The following is a 22,941-nucleotide window of genomic DNA, read 5'->3' on the forward strand; positions in this document are numbered from 1 at the left end:
AAATTTCATTATTTCTCTAGTAAATTAAACTAAATAATGTTAATTTTTGGCTTATATATAAGAATTTATTGGGAAACCAGATTTTGATTTTATATTATTTTGATGCCCAATGTTAATTTTAAAAAATAAATAAAATAATTCCAAAAACAAAATTATATTCTTTATAAGCATACATTACATACTTTGTTAATATATTATATATATATATATATATATATATATATATATATATATATATATATATATATATATATTATCTAAATTCTTAGGTTAAAAACTATACGATTTAAGAAACATTTTATAAATTATTATAACGGCAGACGATATCATATAAGTATTCGATTGAAGACTGAAAAAGAGATATAAGTAATAAGTAATACTTGAAGCATAAATTAAATTCATTACCCATCCTCTTATTAAATTCGGATGTGTCAACCTCAAAGATCTAATTGCTAGAGGTACATCAACTATTTGTTCCACTTTTAATTTATCCAAAATGAAACACGATGCTATAAATAGTCCTGCCGAGCCTTGATTGCCACTAAAATTTTTTTTCCTAGTTCGACTATATCAAATGAATATCGACACTTACCAATATGTGACAACAATTCTATCTTGTAATTTAGTTTTAGTCATGACTTCTTTCCATGCAGAAACGAGTAGATTCTTATCATTGGGCAGCTCGGAAGTATGGTTCCAATTTTTCAACAACAAGACAGATACGACTTTTGTTTCCTGTTAAAGGTAGATAACACAGTATTATCAAATATTTAAAAGATACATGTCAATCTACCTGTAAGGCAGTTTGCCTTAAGTGTAGGTTTATTGTTTTTAATTGATTTGTTTCGGAGATGAACTCAGCAGTTACAGTTATTTCTTTAAAAATATGTTCATGAGCTTGAATACTTGTCCAAAATTTACAAGTCTAAAATGCAATGCAGTATAACTTATCTCTGTATATGTAACTTGGTGATTTAAATATTTATGTTTTATATGGTACAGCTGAATAATTTTTCGAAAAATTTCCGAGACAATCAACGTTTAAACGAATGTAACCGTTTAAGAAGGGCGGAACAGCCAAACTTTTTTTAATGCAATAATAATGGCATATGATCCCTAAATGGAAAGGGAACAAGAAAAAATTCATGAAAATTGTTTGTTGTTTGAAGGACTATTTTTCACATATTGTTTGAAAAAAAAATAGTTAAATATTAAAACAATATCAAAAGTTTTTCGAAAAATTATTCAGCTTTACAGTAGCGAATTTATTCCAGTTAAAGTCTGCATCCTATATATACCTCTCGGCCGTCTAATTCATTTGGACAAATCAAGTAGTTAGTTGATTTATAAAGCAATATCCAAAATTTCTCTGAATCAATATCGGCAGGAACCTTTTTAATGCTAAATTTCCGCATATTGTTGTAATATTTAATAAATTTAGTGCCTACAAAATAAGAATCAGAACCGCATCTTGTATCATGCTTATTGGTAAATGTAATAATGAAAGTAAATAAACATTACTGTTTTCTTTCTTAAACCAATGTTGGCTAATTGATAAAGCAACTGTATCAAATAGATGTATTTGATCTGTAAACTCTATTAGAGACGTCAATCCCATTTTCCTTAGTGTTGTCTTTATGTTAGCTTCGTAATTTTCGTATATTATAAAGTTTCCTCTAGTCAAACAGTCATTCACCAAGATGTGGGCGAAAATGTATTCAAACTAAAATATTTATTAGATGTAATTTTCTAAATAACTACTAATAGTTTCACTCACCAAATTTTGTAAAATTTTCTGGCCATTCTCATAATAACTGCATAAGGTATCGTAAAAATCAAAAGTACCTTGCTCCGAGGCTTTTCTTAAAATTGTATCAGTTAGCACCAAAGCAGAAGCAATGCTGGATTCAGCAGTGGAACTGATTAAGATTTTATTCGTCTTTAAATTTATTGTCAATAGTTTGGTTACTAATGGAATAAAATCAGCGGTGAACACATTGTCGAAAACAAACAATATATGTCTGAATGTCGTATCATTTAGAGTCATCCCTTGCTCAGAGATTCCTAGGCAATTAGGTAAATTCGCATACAAACTTTCCCAGAAATGGTACACTGATTCCTAGAAATATTAAAAATGCATAAAAACAATAAATAAATATTTGGGTAAAGCTACATTATTATTAATTATAGTAACTACAACGGATACATTTTCGGATTGTATAATTTCTTCGAATTTATCTATGGTTTCTTCGGTTGGCAAATGTAATATTACAAATGAGTTTCGTGTTTTATATCCCTGAAACAGCTAAAATAACAAAAGAATTTCCAAATGGTTGTCACTTACATCTATATAGTTTAAACTTGAATTATCTGCATTTGTTGGTAACAGTTGTTTAGCTTGCTGAAGAAATTATAGTCGTTACACTTTTATCTTTTAGTCTTACTACACTTACTCACTTCAAATTGTTTAGAAAGACGACTTTTAACTGAAAAAACATCCTTATCTATGCAATCTTTTAAGTACTTCGTCACCTGTGACAATTTTATGGATCCATTTTTACGATCGATCGTGGAGCATACCAGATCTTCCTATAATGATGAAATGTGATTTATTAAATAAATGGTATTGATTGAAGTATTTATTGAATATTACTTACATTAATAGGTGGTAATGGTTTTAACTGCTTATAATAGTAATCTGAAAATAAACATAATTAATTCATTTGTCGACACTAATTAATTAATATACGTACCAATTTTAGGTTGGTTTCGTCTTTTTACAATTAAATAACTAAAACATATTGATAAATTAACCAAAATCAGAATATTAAACTTGTTCGTACATTCAACTTACCATCCAACGGTTGCCAATAAAACTACCGTGCACACAATTGTTGCAGTTAAGTATATAATCCAATTTCTAAAATAAATAATTTTATATCTTGTATTTTATGTTTATACATTCAAAAAAATAGAACAAATATTTTATTGTAAATAACTTTCTATGAATTTTAGGAGAATTGTGTTACTATAAACGTTAAAGAAACTAAAAATTGGGTGTATTAAATTGTATGTAAATTTAATCTAAATGTTACATCGAAAACATTTTTCTCTTTAAAGCCTTTCGATTATTTCCCAAAATTTTGAATCTTCTCTAAATCTAAATCTACACACGCACCGTCAAAACTCTTGGACCCCTTAATATTTTTGGGAATAAAAGAGAATAACATATTATAATTAATTGTACATAATTTGCTGCTTTATTACAAAGGATTTTAGCATATCAATTTATTTGGTTTGGAAGAAAGAAACTACTACCAAAAAGTAGTTTATTGAAATTTGTAAATTTGCAAAATAATCTAATTAAAGAAACATAGATACTCTAATACTCCGTATGTTTCCTCTATCTTTAAGCAGAGTTAAATTATTGATGTTTTCTGGCTAAATATTGGCCCATTGGGACTATTTCTCAGGGAAAAGCCAGTTGTGCGGTACGTCGTGATTCTCTCCAAAAGACATTTCTCCACTGCGGTAAAAATCAATTTAGGTGTTCTTGATGGTCGTCTGGATTTTAAATTAACATCAGCAAGTCATTATTGATTGTAGGTGCAGAAATCAGACTGCCATAGGTTTTTGTAAATTGTGTTTCTACAGCTGGGACAGTAATGTTACGGTTGCGTCGTACTAAAATGGTTACGTAACGATTCTCCCTTGCATTTGATACTCTTGGACATCCAATATTCTGATCACAAATGATCTAGGTATGGCACGTATCGTTGAAATGTGGTGATTTGACCAGCCCTATTGATATAAGGCTATTATCCTTGCTCTATCAAAATCAGAAATTTCCTAGGCATTTTTCGACATGTAGAAACAAATTATTTTAGTCGCTATTTATACCTGTCTGAGAAATTGTAACCAATACTGTGTTAAAAGTAGAGGAAAACATTGTCGAACATTTCTGTACGATGACAAAAAACTGTTTTTGTTTCCATATTACGAGGGGATCCAAGAGTTTTGATGTATATATATATATCATTTCAAAAATATCAACTGAATAATTTTGACACGGTCATAAACAACAATTACATACTCAAAAATATAAGACTTACGTTTTGCTTGATGCTGTTGTCTCTTCCTCGATTGATCTAGAGGTTTGTACAGGCTTACTGAAAAATTATATAGTATAATTTGGAATTTATATATAAAGTCAATAACAAATAGTTATTATCAGTTTTGGTGGAGATGAAGGAGTGACGTAGTAATACACGTATTAACAATTATACGTTCTAATAAATGTCAAAATTACGTCGATTTTAAATTTCGATTTCTATATCTCAGTGAAATTCATTTAAAAATACCCATATAAACTTATCTGACCGATTTGAAGCAGTAAAGTGGTATTAAATATATACAAACTTACATGTATTGCAGCTTAAACTAAAACGCACTTTAAATTAAATTTTGGGTTGAAATAAAAATAATATCTAACACCTTTAAGTCATCTGCAACTGTAGGTGTTTCAAATGGATACAAGTTAATTACAAAAAGGATTAACTTTTAACATGATTATTGAGATAAATTCATGCTAAAAAATTTGCATGCACCCATTTCTATAAAAACTTTATATTGATATTAGTTTTTGTTTCTATTTTACGAGGGGGTCCAAGAGTTCTGACGTTGTATGTATATATTATGTAAAGTTCATTTAAAAAACATCAATTGAATAATTTTTGACACGATCATAAACAACAATTAGATACTCAAAAATATAACTTACGTTGTCTTTATCTCAATTGACCTAGAGGTTTGTACAGGTTTCCTGAAAAATTATATAGTAAAATTTGGAATTTATGTAAAAGTCAATAATGAATAGTTATTATCAGTTTTGGTGAGTTGAAGCAGTGACGTGATAATACACGTGTTAACAATTATACTTTCTAATAAATATCAAAATTAAATTAAATTTATATGTCTATATCTCAGCGAAATTCATTTAAAAAATACCCATCTATAAACTTAAAAAAAGTGATTATTATCTGACCGATTTGAAGCAGTAAAGTGGTATTAAATATATACAAACTTGTATTGTAGCTTAAACTAAAACGTACATTAAATCACATTTTGGGTTACACTTACTAATAATATGAAATAAAAATATTATCTAACACCTTTAAGTCATCTGCAATTGTGGGTTTTACAAATTGACATAAGTTAATTGCAAAAAGGATCAAACTTAACTTTTAACATGATTATTGAGATAAACTCGAGTTCAAAAATTAGGGAGATTAAACTTTTATGAATTAAAATGAATCCATACTAATTATACTGGATTGTATACATAGTCAGTGGTTATTTTATTAATTTTTATGAAATTCAACACAGAAAAATAAAGAAAAAACTCTTCTATCTCTCGCTTATGTTCTCGATTTTATCAAACTGGATCTACTTCAGAAAGAAAATGTAAATCAAGGAAAACTATCGCAAATGAAAACCGATATTAGCAACTTCCTCCTTGGAAACTGACTGGTCGGCTAGAAAATTTACAGGTGCTGGTATCGCTCCAATTAGGGTACGGAAACGCTTGGCAAAAGAAAGTTTTCGTTCGCGAAGTCCAACGCGACGTTTCCATTGGACCCACGACCATATACAACAACGATTGGAATGGGCAAGGTGTCATGTTCACTGGACGAAATAATGAAAATCTGTACTTTTTACAGATGAAAGTAGACTCAACAATGATCGTCGAGTTCGCGTCTGTTCCAGACGAGATGTTCCACGAAATCACCTATGAGTTCAAGAAGTTTATCCATTTCAAGGGGGGTTCAATGGCCATACAGAATAAAATAACAGAAAGTCAATGAAAACACGATTTTTTTTTATACTTTTTTAATAGTTGTTGCTTTTGAACATGAGTTTATAACAGATCAGGTTCCGTATCAATTAAACAAGCTACAATTTGAAGAATCAAACTTATCTTCTACAACTGAAAAATAACTCAATACAACAAAAATGTACAAAATTCGGTTAAACCACCTTTTTTTCATATATTTTACGTATCATAGACGTATATTTTTTTAATTTAACCTCCGAATGTTATAAAATACAATTAATTTAAAGTGTACATTTGATAAAAAAACGTATATTGGACGTATAAATGTACAAAATATATTAAATAATTATTTATTGCTTACCTGGAGATATCGATTGACAAATTATTATTATTCATAACATGCGACGTATCGCAGTGGTTATTTTTGCACGTAACTAAAACAAACCCGTTTAAATATTCAATTATCAAATTCAAAATTATAAAATTTAATAATATTTGCTTTTAAAAAGACAAAAGATGTGAAGAATATTTACTTTTTTTAGTTTTTAAACAATCTTGATCTGGACAAATTGTGTTCTGAAATACAATTTCTCTAACGTCGGTCATGATTATTTCTTTAGTTTCGCATGGTTTAGTTTCATTCGGTTTCTGATTATAAGATATAAAAATATTCGGAGTATCATTAAACGTTATACAATTATTATAAGAAAAGTTTAGTTTTCCATTTATTTTTTCATAATTTATTATTTTTATAATGGGAATTAATGTCTGAAAAAATATATAAGAATTTACATATAACTCAATTTAATAATTGATGTACCTCTTTTGAAGTAGCTAATTTGAATTTATATATAATATATATATCATATTTAATATACATTCCATTTCTAACAGAATTTTATTTCCAAAAAACGCATTTTATGGATTAGAACATATTTTATTTGATTAATTCTTAATTTATTTGTTTGTTTAGCCTCATAAAATGCTTCAAATAAGACGTTCTGAACATTTTAGAGTTATAAATGGAGTTTTAGAACAGTCAACAACTAAACCAAATATATATTACATCCCACAAGGTGCATATCGTACTAGGAACAGTTATCAGAAAAATAGTAATACCAATATACAACATGGTGATGGACGACAACGATAGTTTTCTGATTATTTCTGGTAGACAAAAAGGCATATTCTCTACATCTAGGCTTTGTGCAGACACTGGAATCGATGTAAGTGTACCATCAGAATAAGGTTGAATGAAGTTGGTGTTAGAACCAGAAGACATTTTCGAAGCTCTATGGGAACATAGGTTTGCCCGCATATATTTGTTTATAGATGAGTCTAGCATCATTCGGATGAGACATATTTGAATATGGACACTTTTGGAAGTGGTTCTGTAACAGTGTGGAGTGGAATTTCTTTAGAGACACGGATGGGAACTTGCTTATATTAAACCGACGACAGCAACGCCTCCATCACTTCCAGACTTATAAATTTGGTAGTGCAAAATCATTACTACAATTATTACTGGGATGCAATCCATTTGAACACATATGGAACAATTCTCAAAGACAAGTTTACACTCGAAACTCGAAAGATTAGGAATGAATTAAGAATTTTATCGCTCACTAATTTCCAGTCTAAATGATTTTTTTTTATAATTCAAATTATCTACTTCAAATGACGCGCATTGTATATGAAAAGTAGTTCATTCACATTCACCTCCACATTATACTTACACGGGTAAAATTGACTGATAGTTGCCCAATTTTTAATTTATAATTACTCTACAACAAATGTTTATGCCTTTTTATATTCATAATCAATAAAGTTTAAAATGACAGATATTGTCTTAGATGTGCAACTTTTTAGTTTACATCAAAGAATAAGAAAATAGTAAAACTTACGTTGTTATTTGTCCTAATAACAGAAAAATTGTCTGTAGTTTGTTTTGTATATTTAATTTTCAATATGTTTTCATCTACACAATACTTTGCCTCAAGTCCTAAAATGATTATTATATTAAATACAAAAATATGGCACGTAAACACTTACCTTTAGTTGAATCAGAGAGTTTCCAATTTATTTTCTCTAATTGCTAAAATATATAAGAAGATTTTGTGAGATTTCTTAATGTATTTTCATATGTAGATTTAAAAGTACTTACTTTAAATTCAGGACACTCGATTTGTAATTCTTTAACATTTTGCCCAATTTTACCTTTAAAACAAATTAATCCTTCTTCTAAAACAAATTGTAATATTTCTGTAATTAACCACCGGTTGCAAACCGTAAGTAAGCATTGTTAATAAACACGTCACATTTATTTAGTGCTTATTAAAGTACAATATAGTAAGTGTATAATTGAATCGTGTTACTTTTTTCATTGTTCTACATCTAGATCAGAATTTAAAAATCCTTAGAAATTACATATCTATTTCAGGATGCAAAATTCAGTGTATATATTTCATTATGAAATACTCTAACCAATTTTGTTAATATTTTACTATATTATACTTACGGTTAGCAACAGATCTACAGTTACACATCGAATTCAGTCAGAATCGCTTGCGGTGCATTGTTCCTCTCTTTCCTTTTTGCTTTAATACCATTTGTATTTTATATTTTTGTGATAAATTTTAATGTTTAAATGTCTATTCTTTTATTTTTGTTGTTTCTATAATAATTATATAATTTATTTTGATAAAATAGACATTTATTGCTTAGAACTTTTGACTTTTGTGAAATATACTCTAATTTTTTAATTTACTTGTTTTAGTTAGATTATAAATTTAACTTTTAATGACGAATATGATATGGTAAAAAATTGTAATACTTTCGTATGATGTCAATATAATTCTTAATTACCAACACATTATATCACAATTGAGTAAAATTTCTTTTAGAATAAATATATTAGAAGTAGGACAACAAGTAGATCTTATTATACGAATTAAACAACAGTAACTATAACTATAAGACAGTTGTATATATTAATCTCCGATTCAAAATACATAATATGAATTAATTTTATTTATCAAAAATTAACCATGCGAGTCTGCTACAACAATACATATGAAAACATTTATTGACTGTTGTCGTAGTTAAACACTTTCACTCCCACTCACTCGCTGCCAGCGAATATAGCCAGTGTGTAATTGCAGATCTGTCGAAGTTACAGTTCATACATAATTTATAAATTTTATTTATAATTTAATTATTTTAATATTATTCAGTACTTGAAATTATTTTTAAATATATATTTAAAAAATAATGTAAATATAAACTACATATTGGTGTTAATCCAATACTATAAGTTCCCTTTCAAATTATAAATAATATTAAAATAATTGGATTAAATTATAAATATAATTATATATATAAACATAAATATTAACATTTTAATTACAGATGTTAAAGTCGCAAAGTACTGAATATCTCTAAAATAAAAACGAGAATGAAAATATTTGATGAATTTGTAATGTACATGAATGAACATTCATTTCATTCATGTATTAATTTGTTGTCAGTCGTAAATTATTAAACAATATAACGGTGATGTAAGAAGTTGCATCTACAGTGTGGCCCCTTTGATAGCGAGACACCATCATAAAATTTGTATTTTTTTTTAGATTTTTACAAACTTTTTTTTTTAAATTTAAATATGTACTTGTAAATGTGACGTTTTTTTGTCTAAAACCAATAATTTTTAGGCAAGAATTTATACTAGCAAATTTTTATAGCCATATCACTGGATTAAACACTTCCTGAAATAGGTATATACCATATTTCATAAAAAAATTATGCATATTCATAATTCTGTGGAAAAATTAAGTCATTTGTTTGATCTTTCTAATAAAGTAGACTAGAGAATAAACTGTCAAAAATAGAACAACTAATCTTATTTTTCAGCAATATTGGAGTACTATACTATTATAAATATACTATACTTATACTAGTATTCGTAATATTCAAATCTTCAAAGTTAGTAGAAGAATAAATGAATCATATGAGGAAATTACTCCACAACAATTGAGAAACATACTCACGAACTTAAGAAAAAGATTAATAAATGTGTTGAATTGAATGGTGGATTGGTGAAAGCAAATAAAATTTAGTTATTACGAATATTAGTATAAGTATAATATTTTTAGTATAATATTCCAATATTGTTGAAAAATGAAATAATTTGTGCTATATATAATAGCTTACTCGATAGACTACTTAATTAAAAAAAATTATCAAAAGAATAAGATTTTTAATATTTCCACAGAATTATGAATATGAATAATTCTATGAAATTTGGTGTATACCCATTCCGAGGGGTGCCTAATCCACTGATGTAAAAAAAATTATTAGTATAATTGAATATATGATCATACGTAAAAATTATCCCGCAGGGATTAAAAATTATAAATTATATGTGGATATTCGGCTTTCAAATGCGGCACACTGTATAAACATACTTATTTAAATTCATTAAATTATATTTGTTCATTTTTAAATCAGTTTAGAAATATCGGGAGTTCGAAACGTCGAATAACATAATTTATTTTAGTATTACCTGTGTTCGTTGCCGGTTGAATATTTGATGAATTTGGCTTACTGTAACAAAGATATACATTAATAAAATAAGAAATTTGATCGTTGGTCCAATATTTTCAATAAATAATAAATAAATTTGATTTACGAAAACATTATAGGTAGAAGTATTCTAGTATTCGTAGCAGATGATACAATCGAGATTCAGGACTTTAATCAAGACACATATACATACAACTTAGAAATTACTTTTTATCTCCTTTTCTAAATGTAATAGGTTGAAAACAATAAAAAACATATGAATCAATACAAACCTGTGTTTTAATATTTACATGTATACATTCTGGTTACAGGAGAATAACTTTTTTTAATTTTATAACCTCACTCTGTACTCGTACACACAGGGACTACGAAAGTTTGTACAACAGACTCCCATGTGTTCCAGAGACCAAAATGAGACGATTTAATCAGAATACTTACAAAAGTATCATTCGATGTTATAAGCTTACATACATGAAGAAATTATGAATTTACTACTTCAGCTAAACCATGAAATAAAATGTTAAAAATATCTGCGAATATCAACTGCTAAGTTCTCACAATCAATCGGTCGATATTAAAGAAAATAATTAAATAGTTTTTTTATCAGCTATTTCTTTATAAATTGAAAACAAATTAAAATCAATAAAGGCAAATGAGTTTTTTTTCATTTTATTACGTTTACACGAACTCATACTGTACAAGTACACAGTTATAAGAAAAGTTTTACATACATAAGTCCTCTGTTGAGGAAGATTTTCAAATGAAATTATTTTTCTATTAAGCCATGCTTCGACATTTACATATATACATTCTTATATATTACAAGTTTATGTAGGTGAAAAACCTCTAATTTACTTACATTTTGCTAATTGAGGACCGAGTAGTTGATGATGACATAGTTGGGCTGAAAAATGATCCGCAAAGTAACACATATGTGCATATATGTGGAAATTCACATTTATAAACAAAATTGAATGATATCAGCATCAGGGAAATCATTTTTTATTATCTGTAAATCGGTTATAGCTTACCTTTCATTTAATGTACTCTAGTTAAGTAGGTTTAAGTACGGTTATAATTTTAAAACTTAAATATAAATTAGTATATTTTTTTCTATTCGGGGTAGCCAAATTACTCTAAAATGTATATTAGATAATTTACATGTTGTGACTAAACTAGTCTTACAAAAACAAAATTAAATGAAAAATACATTTGTACTAATCACAAAAAATAAAGTAGAAAGCAACGTCAACCTATGACGATTTGTAAAATCAAATTAGTTTTTTTTTTTCTTTTTCGAAGTACTCAAGAATCTTCTGGAGCTTAAATAAAAAAAAATGTATTTGAATTTTTTTTATACATTCAAATATCTACATATTATTTGGTTAATTTCTAATAGAGTTACAACTGTAAAATATAAATGAGTCGTTGAAAAATTTAAATTATTTTCTGTTATCCAGAAAAAGATTGGAAAAAAGTACTCAAGAATCTTCTGGAGCATAAACTAAAAAAATGTATATGTTTTTTTTAATATATTCAAATATCTATATTTTATTTGGTTAAAAATACATTACAACTGAAAAATATAAATGAGTCGTAGAAAAATTTATATTTTTTTCAGTTATACAATAAAAAGATTAAAAAAATGTTGAAAGGCCTATTAAGTAATGTTCAACAAGAATACTGTTTCAAAAAACCATGGTTAATTATTATTAAATTGTAGTTGTACTAAAAATATTTTTATATATGACAATGTAATGGTAGTATTTATTACTTTTATTTAATAAGAATACTTTATTGATGTAAAATTAATAATTTAGAATCTATTAAAACATATATACATTCTAATATATTACAAGTTTACGTAGATGAAAATACTGTTATTTGGAAAACTATTTACTTATATTTTGCTAATTGAGGATAGAATAGTTGACATAGTTGGGCTGGAAAATGGTACGTTAATTAAGTAAAGCAAAACAGCAAGATTAATCAATATGCGAATATGTGGAAATTCACATTTATAAACTAAATTGACTGATAGTAGCAGAAGGAAATCATCTGTAACTCGGTTATAATTTACCTTTCATTTACTACACTCTAGACGTTAATTTAAGTACGATTATAATTTGAAAAATAAAAAATAAATCACTACGTTTTTTTGTATTCAGGGTAGCCAAATTATCCCAAAAATGTGTAACAGAAAATTTATATATTGTGGCTGTAACCTAGTGTTACAAAAACAAAATTAAATGATCACAAAAAATAAAATAAAAAACAACGTCAACATATGGCGATTTGTAAAATATTACAAGAATATTTATGTTCTATATTACTTACATTTTGCTAGTTGAGGATGGGTTTGTTGATTTTGACGACTTAGTTGGGCTGAAAAATGATACGTTAATCAAGTAAAGTAAAATAGCAAGATCACTCAATGTGTGAATACGTAGAAATTCACATTTATAAACAAAAATGTACATATTATTTGGTTAATTTCTAGTAGAGTTACAACTGTAAAATATTATAATTAGAATATATACAACAGATTCTCATATATTGCTAAGACCAAAATGAGACGATTTATCCGGCATGCTTACAGAAGTGCTCTGTTACGGTGCTATCGGCCATCAAAGATTGTCAAATGAAATTATTTTTCTATTAAGCCGTGCTTCGATATTTACATATATACATTCTGATATGTTACAAGTTTATGTAGGTGAGAAACCTCTAATTTACTTACATTTTGCTAGTTGAGGACAGAGTAGTTGATGTTGACATAGTTGGGCTGAAAAATGATCCGCAAAGTAAAAAAGCTAGCATCAGACAATATGCATATATGTGGAAATTCACACTTATAAACAAAATTGAATGATATCAGCATCAGGGAAATCATTTTTTATTATCTGTAAATCGGTTATAGCTTACCTTTCATTTAATGTACTCTAGTTAAGTAGGTTTAAGTACGGTTATAATTTTAAAACTTAAATATAAATTAGTATATTTTTTTCTATTCAGGGTAGCCAAATTACTCTAAAATGTATATTAGATAATTTACATGTTGTGACTAAACTAGTCTTACAAAAACAAAATTAAATGAAAAATACATTTGTACTAATCACAAAAAATAAAGTAGAAAGCAACGTCAACCTATGACGATTTGTAAAATCAAATTAGTTTTTTTTTTTCTTTTTCGAAGTACTCAAGAATCTTCTGGAGCTTAAATAAAAAAAAATGTATTTGAATTTTTTTTATACATTCAAATATCTACATATTATTTGGTTAATTTCTAATAGAGTTACAACTGTAAAATATAAATGAGTCGTTGAAAAATTTAAATTATTTTCTGTTATCCAGAAAAAGATTGGAAAAAAGTACTCAAGAATCTTCTGGAGCATAAACTAAAAAAATGTATATGTTTTTTTTAATATATTCAAATATCTATATTTTATTTGGTTAAAAATACATTACAACTGAAAAATATAAATGAGTCGTAGAAAAATTTATATTTTTTTCAGTTATACAATAAAAAGATTAAAAAAATGTTGAAAGGCCTATTAAGTGATGTTCAACAAGAATACTGTTTCAAAAAACCATGGTTGATTATTATTAAATTGTAGTTATACTAAAAATATTTTTATATATGACAATGTAATGGTAGTATTTATTACTTTTATTTAATAAGACTACTTTATTGATGTAAAATTAATAATTTAGAATCTATTAAAACATATATACATTCTAATATATTACAAGTTTACGTAGATGAAAATACTGTTAGTTGGAAAACTATTTACTTATATTTTGCTAATTGAGTATAGAATAGTTGACATAGTTGGGCTGGAAAATGGTACGTTAATTAAGTAAAGTAAAACAGCAAGATTAATCAATATGTGAATATGTGGAAATTCACATTTATAAACAAAATTGACTGATAGTAGCAGAAGGAAATCATCTGTAACTCGGTTATAATTTACCTTTCATTTACTACACTCTAGACGTTAATTTAAGTACGATTATAATTTGAAAAATAAAAAATAAATCACTACGTTTTTTTGTATTCAGGGTAGCCAAATTATCCCAAAAATGTGTAACAGAAAATTTATATATTGTGGCTGTAACCTAGTGTTACAAAAACAAAATTAAATGATCACAAAAAATAAAATAAAAAACAACGTCAACATATGGCGATTTGTAAAATATTACAAGAATATTTATGTTCTATATTACTTACATTTTGCTAGTTGAGGATGGGTTTGTTGATTTTGACGACTTAGTTGGGCTGAAAAATGATACGTTAATCAAGTAAAGTAAAATAGCAAGATCACTCAATGTGTGAATACGTAGAAATTCACATTTATAAACAAAAATGTACATATTGTTTGGTTAATTTCTAGTAGAGTTACAACTGTAAAATATTATAATTAGAATATATACAACAGAATCTCATATATTACTAAGACCAAAATAAGACGATTTATCTGGCATGATTACATTGTCAAATGAAATTATTTTTCTATTGAGCCGTGCGATATTTACATATATACATTCTAATATATTACAAGTTTACGTAGATGAAACAACTGTAATTTAGAAAACTATTCACTTACATTTTACTTGTTGAGGATAGGGTAGTTGATTTTGACGATATAGTTAGGCTGAAAAATTATATGTTAATTAAGTAAAGTAAAATAACAAGATCAAAAATATTATATTTAGAATATATACAACAGATTCTCATATATTGCTAAGACCAAAATGAGACGATTTATCCGCATAATTAAAAAAACTATTTACTTACATTTTGCTAGTTGAAGATAAAGAAGTTGATATTGACGACTCATTCCAACTGAAAAATAATACGTTAATTAAAAAAGCAAGATCAGTCAATGTGGGAATTCACATTTATAAATAATTAACTAATATCAGTCTACCTTTTATTTACTTCACTCACTAGACGTTAGTTTAAGTACGATCATAATTTTGAAAAATAAATAAGTAGCTAAATTACCCTAAAATGTGCAACAGAAATTTTACATATTGTGGCTGTAAACTAATATTACAAAAACAAAATTAAATGAATAAAAGATTTGTGCTCAAAAAATAAAATAAAAACGTCAAACTATGATGAAAACTAAAAGATAATAAATGAATATAAACGGATAAATCTGAAATTGTTCAAGAATCTTCTGGAGCATAATTTAAAAAAGTATATTGTATTCTTTTTTCTTAAAGTTTACAAAAATGTACAAAATATTTGGTCAATTTCTAATATAGTTGAAATTTACATTTTTTCGGCTATCTTTGAAAATATAATTGAAAAAATTCTAAAAGCATATTTAGTAAAGTATTACCACACATAAGAATTTCAACAATCCAAGACAATCAATCAATTTGAAATCACTCTATATATATATATATATATATATATATATATATATATATATATATATATATATATATATACTATATATATATATATATATATACTATATACATAAGAATACTTGTTTTAATAAACCATGGTTAATTATTATTTATGTTGTAGCAGTACTAAAAATATTTTATATATAACAATGTAAAGGTAGTAATCATTGCTTTTATTTATTAAGAACATTTTATTAAAGTAAAATTAATAATTTAGAATATGTTAAAACTAAAAAACTAAAAGATTTCATAATTAATCATTGTAAAATAACATACTAATTTAATATACAATGAGGTCGTAAAAAGTTACCCAACGATAACTACTATAATTACCCAATTCAGAAGTAAAATAGAAATTAATACTTTGTCTTTTGATACTTTAGTAGGCATGTCAATTTTTTTAGTAATAAACAGTAAATATTTTTTTTTTTTTGGAAATTTGTCCAACCGATTTTAATTTTTAGGTAGTATTAAACTGATATTATACGAATTATGTTCTATTAAAGTTATTAAATCACTGTAATTTTTTAAAATTCATATATTAAAATAAATTATTGCAAATACTCATATCATCAACATATCATATTTGTTTAATTTTATTAAATGTTTACACATATTTTTTATAAATTTAATTAACACTTCAAATAGTACCATAGGGGGTAAATCAAATCAAAGACATTTTTAATTGTTGATTGAATATTTCCAATATATACTACGGTTCCTTACTTCCTTACTTTTAAAGTACTTGAAACAAGCAGAATGAAAATCAATTTTTTCTTTATTAATATGTATTAACAAAAAATATAGAAGCCAAAAACTCTATATGCATCATAAAAAAAACCAACAAAAAATATCTGTGGACATCAAACAGTGACTAATCCCACAGACAATCAATCGACAAATTGGAAATACTGCAGCCGATATTAAAGAATATAGTTGTATGTAGTTTTATTTATCAACTATTTCATTATAAATTGAAAATCGTATGAGAAGATACGAGTTTTTTTTTATTTTATTATAACCACACATACATTATACAGTAGAAAAAGCGTTTAACCCGTCTGAATTTAGAGTGAGACATCATTCATGACAGAGACAGCAGAAGTCCCATAGTAAGAGACTTACTGTCTCTATTGTACATGATGTCTCTTTCACGATTCAGGTGGATGAAATTCTTTTCGTACTGTATGTATATGTTATGTGTATTGAAAAATAATGTTTTGTTTTATTTTCTTAAAATAGAGGATGTTTCTATCGGTGTTAGTACCTGTGCATCTACATGTGCTTAAGTCTTAATTTAATAAAACACAAATAACATTAATTTGCTTACCTACAATTGTTGACTAACTCAAATCCTTGTACGTGTCCTTGTCCGTCCTTAGATATATTTGTAAAGGAAACTGGAACATACTTCAAATATAATAATTTTGAAAGAAGTTTATTTAAAAAATAATTACTGGTAATTTTTTTTGTAAAATTCAATGTTTCATTATCACAAATATTATTTTGATAAACAATCTGTTTCACATGCAATAAACTTGCTGTCGTCGTACCATTACACTTTACTTTTCCAGATGTACCGTTTATATAACTTATAATAATATTCGGCAAGTGATCAGAGTTATCACATGAGATACAATTATTATATGAAAAATTAAATAAATTGCCATTCTCAGTACATGTATAATTTGTTATTTTTATGTTTGGTAATAATGTCTAAAAAAAATATATATTTATAGTCAACGTCAATAATTCGATCTTCGAATAACTCGAATTTTTGATATCTGGAAGCAAATTGGTTCAGTACAGGGTAACTCGTTTTTTTTCTGCTAAATCATAATTCAAGTTATCGAAGTTCGATTGTATATATTATTATATTATAGTGATTAATGTGGCTATACACATTAATCACTATTATTACAATTTATAAACTTTCAATATACTTACGCGATTAAAATTGCATTCGTTCTCCCCCAATTTTACACGATAATTACTCTACAAAAAATATATTTGTTTTCTTTATACCTATTCAAAAATTGATAATAAGCATAGCACAGCAAGCGAATTTAGTGACATATATATATTTATGTATGTAAAAATGGTATATTAATTCGTAATTAATATAAAGAATAAGATTTTGTAAAACTTACTTTTCTATCAACTCTAATAACAGAAAAAGCTTCATTTGTATCTTTTGATCCGATAATTGTTAATGTATTTTCAGTTAGATTATAACTTGCATCACAATTTTTTCCTGTAACACCATCCTTACCCGATTTATGTGGTTGCCATTTTATATCTTTTAATGTCTAAAATATATAATATATTATATATAATATTGATTTATATGAATGTATATAAGTTCATCTTACTCGAAATTCAGAACAAGTGTTATTTTTTAATACTTCAGTAATAATTTGTCCATTTTGTGTTACTGAACTAAAACACGTTTTATTTTCTTCTCCAACAACAAATTGTCTTAAAATTAGTACTATCAAAAATAAAATTTTTACACACATGCTAACCGACTGTTGTACATACTCTGTTATTGTATGAAATGTATGACTGTTATCGTTATCTTTTCCTTATTTATACAAGAGACTATAAAAAATCAGAAAAACAAGGTCAAATTGTCGGTGGATATTTTTCTAATAAGCACCCTTTAACAACTTAAATATACATGGACAGACAGACATTCAATATCGGACATCCTACATGAATTGTACTAGGTCACAGTATAGATAAAAACAAACCCATATAAAAAGAACTACTTTAAACCATTTATTATAAACAATGTATGGGAATGAAGGTATAAATTATAGATTAGTTTTGTAAATCGATTTAGTCATTTAGAAAACTATGGCGGTGTGAAATACCAACAATTTGTTTGATGAAAAATTCGAAATCTATTTAATTTTACTTAAAAACTCGTTGCAATTTTTATTTTTTAATTTGTGCTCATACTAAAAATTATATATTTATAAATTGGTATTTTCATGTTCAAATTTAGGGATATTTTACTGACTTTTTGTTAATTGTGTACATTAATGGTATGTACTATGAAGTTATTCATTTCTTCTTGAGGCATATGGACCCAGGTCGGCGAAATTATAGTATGAAGCTTTGGAAGAGTCTAGAGAGGAGCTGATGGTATAAAAGCGCCATTTTAGCATATGCCATGCATAATCAATAGGATTTAGGTCGGTTGATCTCGGACGAAATTGCAAGATTCAATCGAGCCGTTCGAGTACAATTCCTGAGCGGAGCGAAGTATGCGAAGGGAGTCTTCGTAAAGGAAAACTTCCATTCACCAAGCGTCACCGTTTTGATTGATAGGTACCTTTTATAATTCCACCGATCCGTTCTTCTTATCTTATCTTATCTTAATTCAAAATATTTTGTTACATTTTTACTGCTTTCCTTTTTTACCTTTAAGTAATAATTATAAATAATTATAAATACAGTACAATTGTGTTCAATATTCAGATTTACATTGAAATTGATCAATTATTTATAGGTTATTTTATTTATTATTTAGTAACGTAGATAGTTGATTTTTTCTAATATTTTGTTATGTCTAAAAGAAAGTCAAATCTCTCTAAAAGCATGACAAAGGCCAAAAGCCAAAGATTGCGACGTGAAAATGAATCTGAACAAGATAGGGAAAGTCGTCTTACAAATTGTAGATTACGCATGTCCATGTCTAGGTCGAATGAGAGTAGTTCTGAGAGGAATCGACGATTACAATTATATAAAACGTTTCATTTATTGTTAAGGGCTCAAGAATCTTTGGAGTCTCGAGATCACCGTCTAGATTTTTTCAAAAATCATTTTTATTCATCAATATAATCTCCTTTTAGAGTGATAAAATCGTTCCAACGTTTCTATACCAAGTTTATAAAAGGATTTATCCTATGCTTCAAAATAGGATTCAGTTTCGGCAATGACCTCCACATTCGAGCCAAATTTTTTTCCCTGGACCATTTTTTTGAAATCAGCAAAGAGCCAGTAGCTGCTGGGGGCTAAATCTGGCGAATACGGGGGGAGGGGATGCAAATCAAAGCCCAACTCGTTCAATTTTGCCTTTGTCTTCATGGACTTGTGGCTTGCTGTTTTGTTCCACTGAAAACAATCGCGGGACCCACTTGGAAAAAACCTTTTTCATGCTCAATTTTTCATGAAGGAATGTAAATACGCTTCCAGAAGATATCTGTGTCATTTCTGCAATCTCATGGACCTTCACTTTGCGATTTTTCATTTTGATTTGTAACATTTCACTCACATTTTCCGGTGTAAGGGCTTCCAATGGCCTACCCGAACGTTCCCCATTGTTTGTGTCCGTACGACCACGTTTAAACTCAGCATACCATCGATAAATCGTTGGTTTGGATGGAGAGGAGTCCGGGTAATGTTTTTCAAGTCATTGCTGGGCTTCTACGGTGTTTTTACCCATTAAAAAACAATGTTTTATCAACACGCGAAACTCACTTTTCTCCATTTTTCAAACAAATTACAAAGTGACCTTACTCTAACCTCGATAACTCTGCTGTTTGTGGTCCGATCGACGTGAAATTTTTACACGTTTCATGTAAAGGTTCGTACTAGAATGTGAGAATGTGGTTAAAATTGGTCGGGTAAGTTGCGAAACGCTCTGTACAGAAGGTTAAAAAGAATGGTGTGCTAAAATTGAGCTAAAGCTTGCATTCAAATCAGTGAGTACAATTTCGAACAGCTTTTATAGACGCATTGAGTTGCACAAAAGAACACAAAAATATCAATCCATCTTAGAAAAGAAGATAATAATTATCGGAGGACTTGAATATCTTTCCGATAAGCGTCGTTTTAACAATAACATAACATATAAAATTATTTGACCAGCAAAATAGTAAACAGAAGCAAAGTTTGGTAAATATTTAGACTAGTTAAAATTGAAATGGATATAGTAAATATAATATTTCTAGAAGGAACTGTTCCCTAAGTTATATTTAAAACAATATTTTAGAAAAAATATACACATATGGAATAAAATGTACGAATATAAAAAATTGAAAAAAAAAGATAATTATTAATACCATTTTATATATATTATTCTTTACCATTACAATTTACTTGAGATAAAATATCTGTTAACAGAGTTGCCTATATGTCACACCAAGATCCGTCGATGTATAATATATAACTGACTAACATTCTTAAAACGACCTAAATAATGAAATATTTGAAGTTTCCATAAAATTTTTGGAGCGACACAAAACTAAACCTTTTAAATACGCAATATTACAAAAAATCATGATATTTCTTATTGTTACTTATTGAGATTGTTTTAGGACGTGTCATATATAAATAATTAAATACTGGCAAAAGTAATTGACGCCAAAAATTATTAAATTATTAGCATTATAATTCGTGCTAATTTGCATTAAATAGTGAGTCCAATCGCAATGCCTTTAGATTTTAGTTTTAACGGCTTAGTTTAAAAGTGGCAATGAAAATGAACAACGTCAAGGTTGTTCTGAACCCTAATGATTTTATCATTATAAAGAGATTTTTTGAATGAATTTCATATAATACATAAATAAAGTGATGACTAAAAAATACGCAATTGATGACAATTCTCGTTACCCTGATAATGAGTGAAGCTTGTAAACTGGAGGAACAGTACTATAAATCTTAACCTAATCACAAATTGACCACTTCTTAACAACACAAGACCACATGACGCATTAAAGACTCAAAGAAAACTACAAAATTTAATATCTTATATTTATTTAACCCATATAAAAATTAAAAAAATAATAATAATTTTAACGAAGTATCCTCCACAATTGTTTGTAACTACTACATTTGTAAGGCACAGACGAAATAAAGTGGTCAATATCATGATGAAAACAAAATTGAGATTCATGAGTTTTGAAAATATTAACACTGTTCCAATCTTACCCCACGATTGTCTCTAGTTAGAGGTGGGTATTTTATTGGTTTTCTAGAATGCAGAGTGACTTATGTAATCTGTATATTCACACTAATATCTACATTATGCGCTTACTCCACCTCAGTTACCAACTCAGGTGCTGTAAGTAAATATTGTTTTTATGCAGTTATATCAAAAATCGGTACAGAATTGCGTACACGAGCTGGATGCTGTTCAGTCAGAGTACCAGTTTCTCTAAAGCGTTTCTACAATCGAATACTTACATTTTGGGAAACACCAAGAATCTCATATATTTCATTTTACCTTAAACCACCTTGAAGGTGTCTCACTGCTTGATTTATTTCTTTCAAAGTTGCCACCTCTATGTAAAAATCTACTGAACGTACCTAAGACGCTCCAAAGTCTCGTTCAACAAGAACCTGGAAGGAAATTAAATAGGGATTCGTTGGTAAATAAAACAGTCACCTACTTTTGAAAATCTTCACACTATTCTAATCTTGCCCGCGATAGCCTCTAGTAAGAGGTGTGTATTTTATAGGTCTTCTAAAATGTAGATTGACTTCATATAATCTATTTTTCACAGTATTCCCACTAACAGCTACATTATGTGCTTGCTGTAACTACTTACCAACTCAGGTGTTGTAAGTAAATATTGTTTTAGAGCAGTGATGTCAAATACCGATACAGAATTGCGTCCATGAGCTGTATGCGTTTCAGTCGGACTACGAGCTTCTCCAAAGTTTTTCAACAATGGACTAACTACATTTTAGAAAACAACAAATTTGATTTTACCTTAAACCACCTTGAAGATGTCCCACTGCTTGATTAATTTCTTCCAAAGTTGCCACCTCTATGTCAAAACATCCTGAACGTTCCTAAGACGTTCGAAATTTCCAAATCCTCTCCAAACTCTTGCTCGACAAGAATCTGGATGAAAATTGAATAGGGATTCGTCGGTGAATAAAGCTTTTGTCTAGTTTTGAAAATCTTCACACCATTCCAATCTTGCCCCGCGAACGCCTTTAGAAGAGGTTTTCTAGAATGAAGATTGACTTCATGTAATCTGTTTCTCACAGTATTCCTACCACATTATGTGCTTGCTGTAACTCCTTACCAACTCAAGTGTTGTAAGTAAAGATTGTTTTCGAGCAGTTATCTCAAATATTATGTT

General features: G+C 27.6%; 1 protein-coding gene across 1 annotated transcript; it reads right to left on the reverse strand.

Moving 5' to 3' along the window:
* Positions 1–218: 218 nt before the first annotated feature.
* Positions 219–18,339, reverse strand: LOC109608463 (receptor-type tyrosine-protein phosphatase kappa). The gene is made up of 33 exons (XM_020024902.2): positions 18,211–18,339; positions 17,989–18,147; positions 17,786–17,833; positions 17,296–17,554; positions 17,169–17,238; positions 15,213–15,260; positions 15,022–15,069; positions 14,646–14,693; positions 13,155–13,199; positions 12,752–12,799; positions 11,274–11,318; positions 10,395–10,435; positions 7,998–8,074; positions 7,886–7,928; positions 7,738–7,835; positions 7,570–7,617; positions 6,367–6,601; positions 6,195–6,267; positions 4,781–4,822; positions 4,113–4,169; positions 2,855–2,920; positions 2,754–2,791; positions 2,658–2,698; positions 2,458–2,589; positions 2,345–2,401; positions 2,174–2,296; positions 1,778–2,119; positions 1,522–1,723; positions 1,299–1,444; positions 794–925; positions 593–735; positions 406–541; positions 219–349 (listed from the first exon to the last, which is right to left on the reverse strand). Exons 9-33 carry the CDS (start codon positions 13,190–13,192, stop codon positions 299–301), a joined length of 2,454 nt encoding a protein of 817 aa, XP_019880461.2. The 5' UTR covers positions 13,193–13,199; positions 14,646–14,693; positions 15,022–15,069; positions 15,213–15,260; positions 17,169–17,238; positions 17,296–17,554; positions 17,786–17,833; positions 17,989–18,147; positions 18,211–18,339; the 3' UTR covers positions 219–298.
* Positions 18,340–22,941: the final 4,602 nt, after the last annotated feature.

The sequence above is a fragment of the Aethina tumida genome, chromosome 1 (genome assembly GCF_024364675.1).
Source record: "Aethina tumida isolate Nest 87 chromosome 1, icAetTumi1.1, whole genome shotgun sequence".
NCBI classification, from domain to species: domain Eukaryota; kingdom Metazoa; phylum Arthropoda; class Insecta; order Coleoptera; family Nitidulidae; genus Aethina; species Aethina tumida.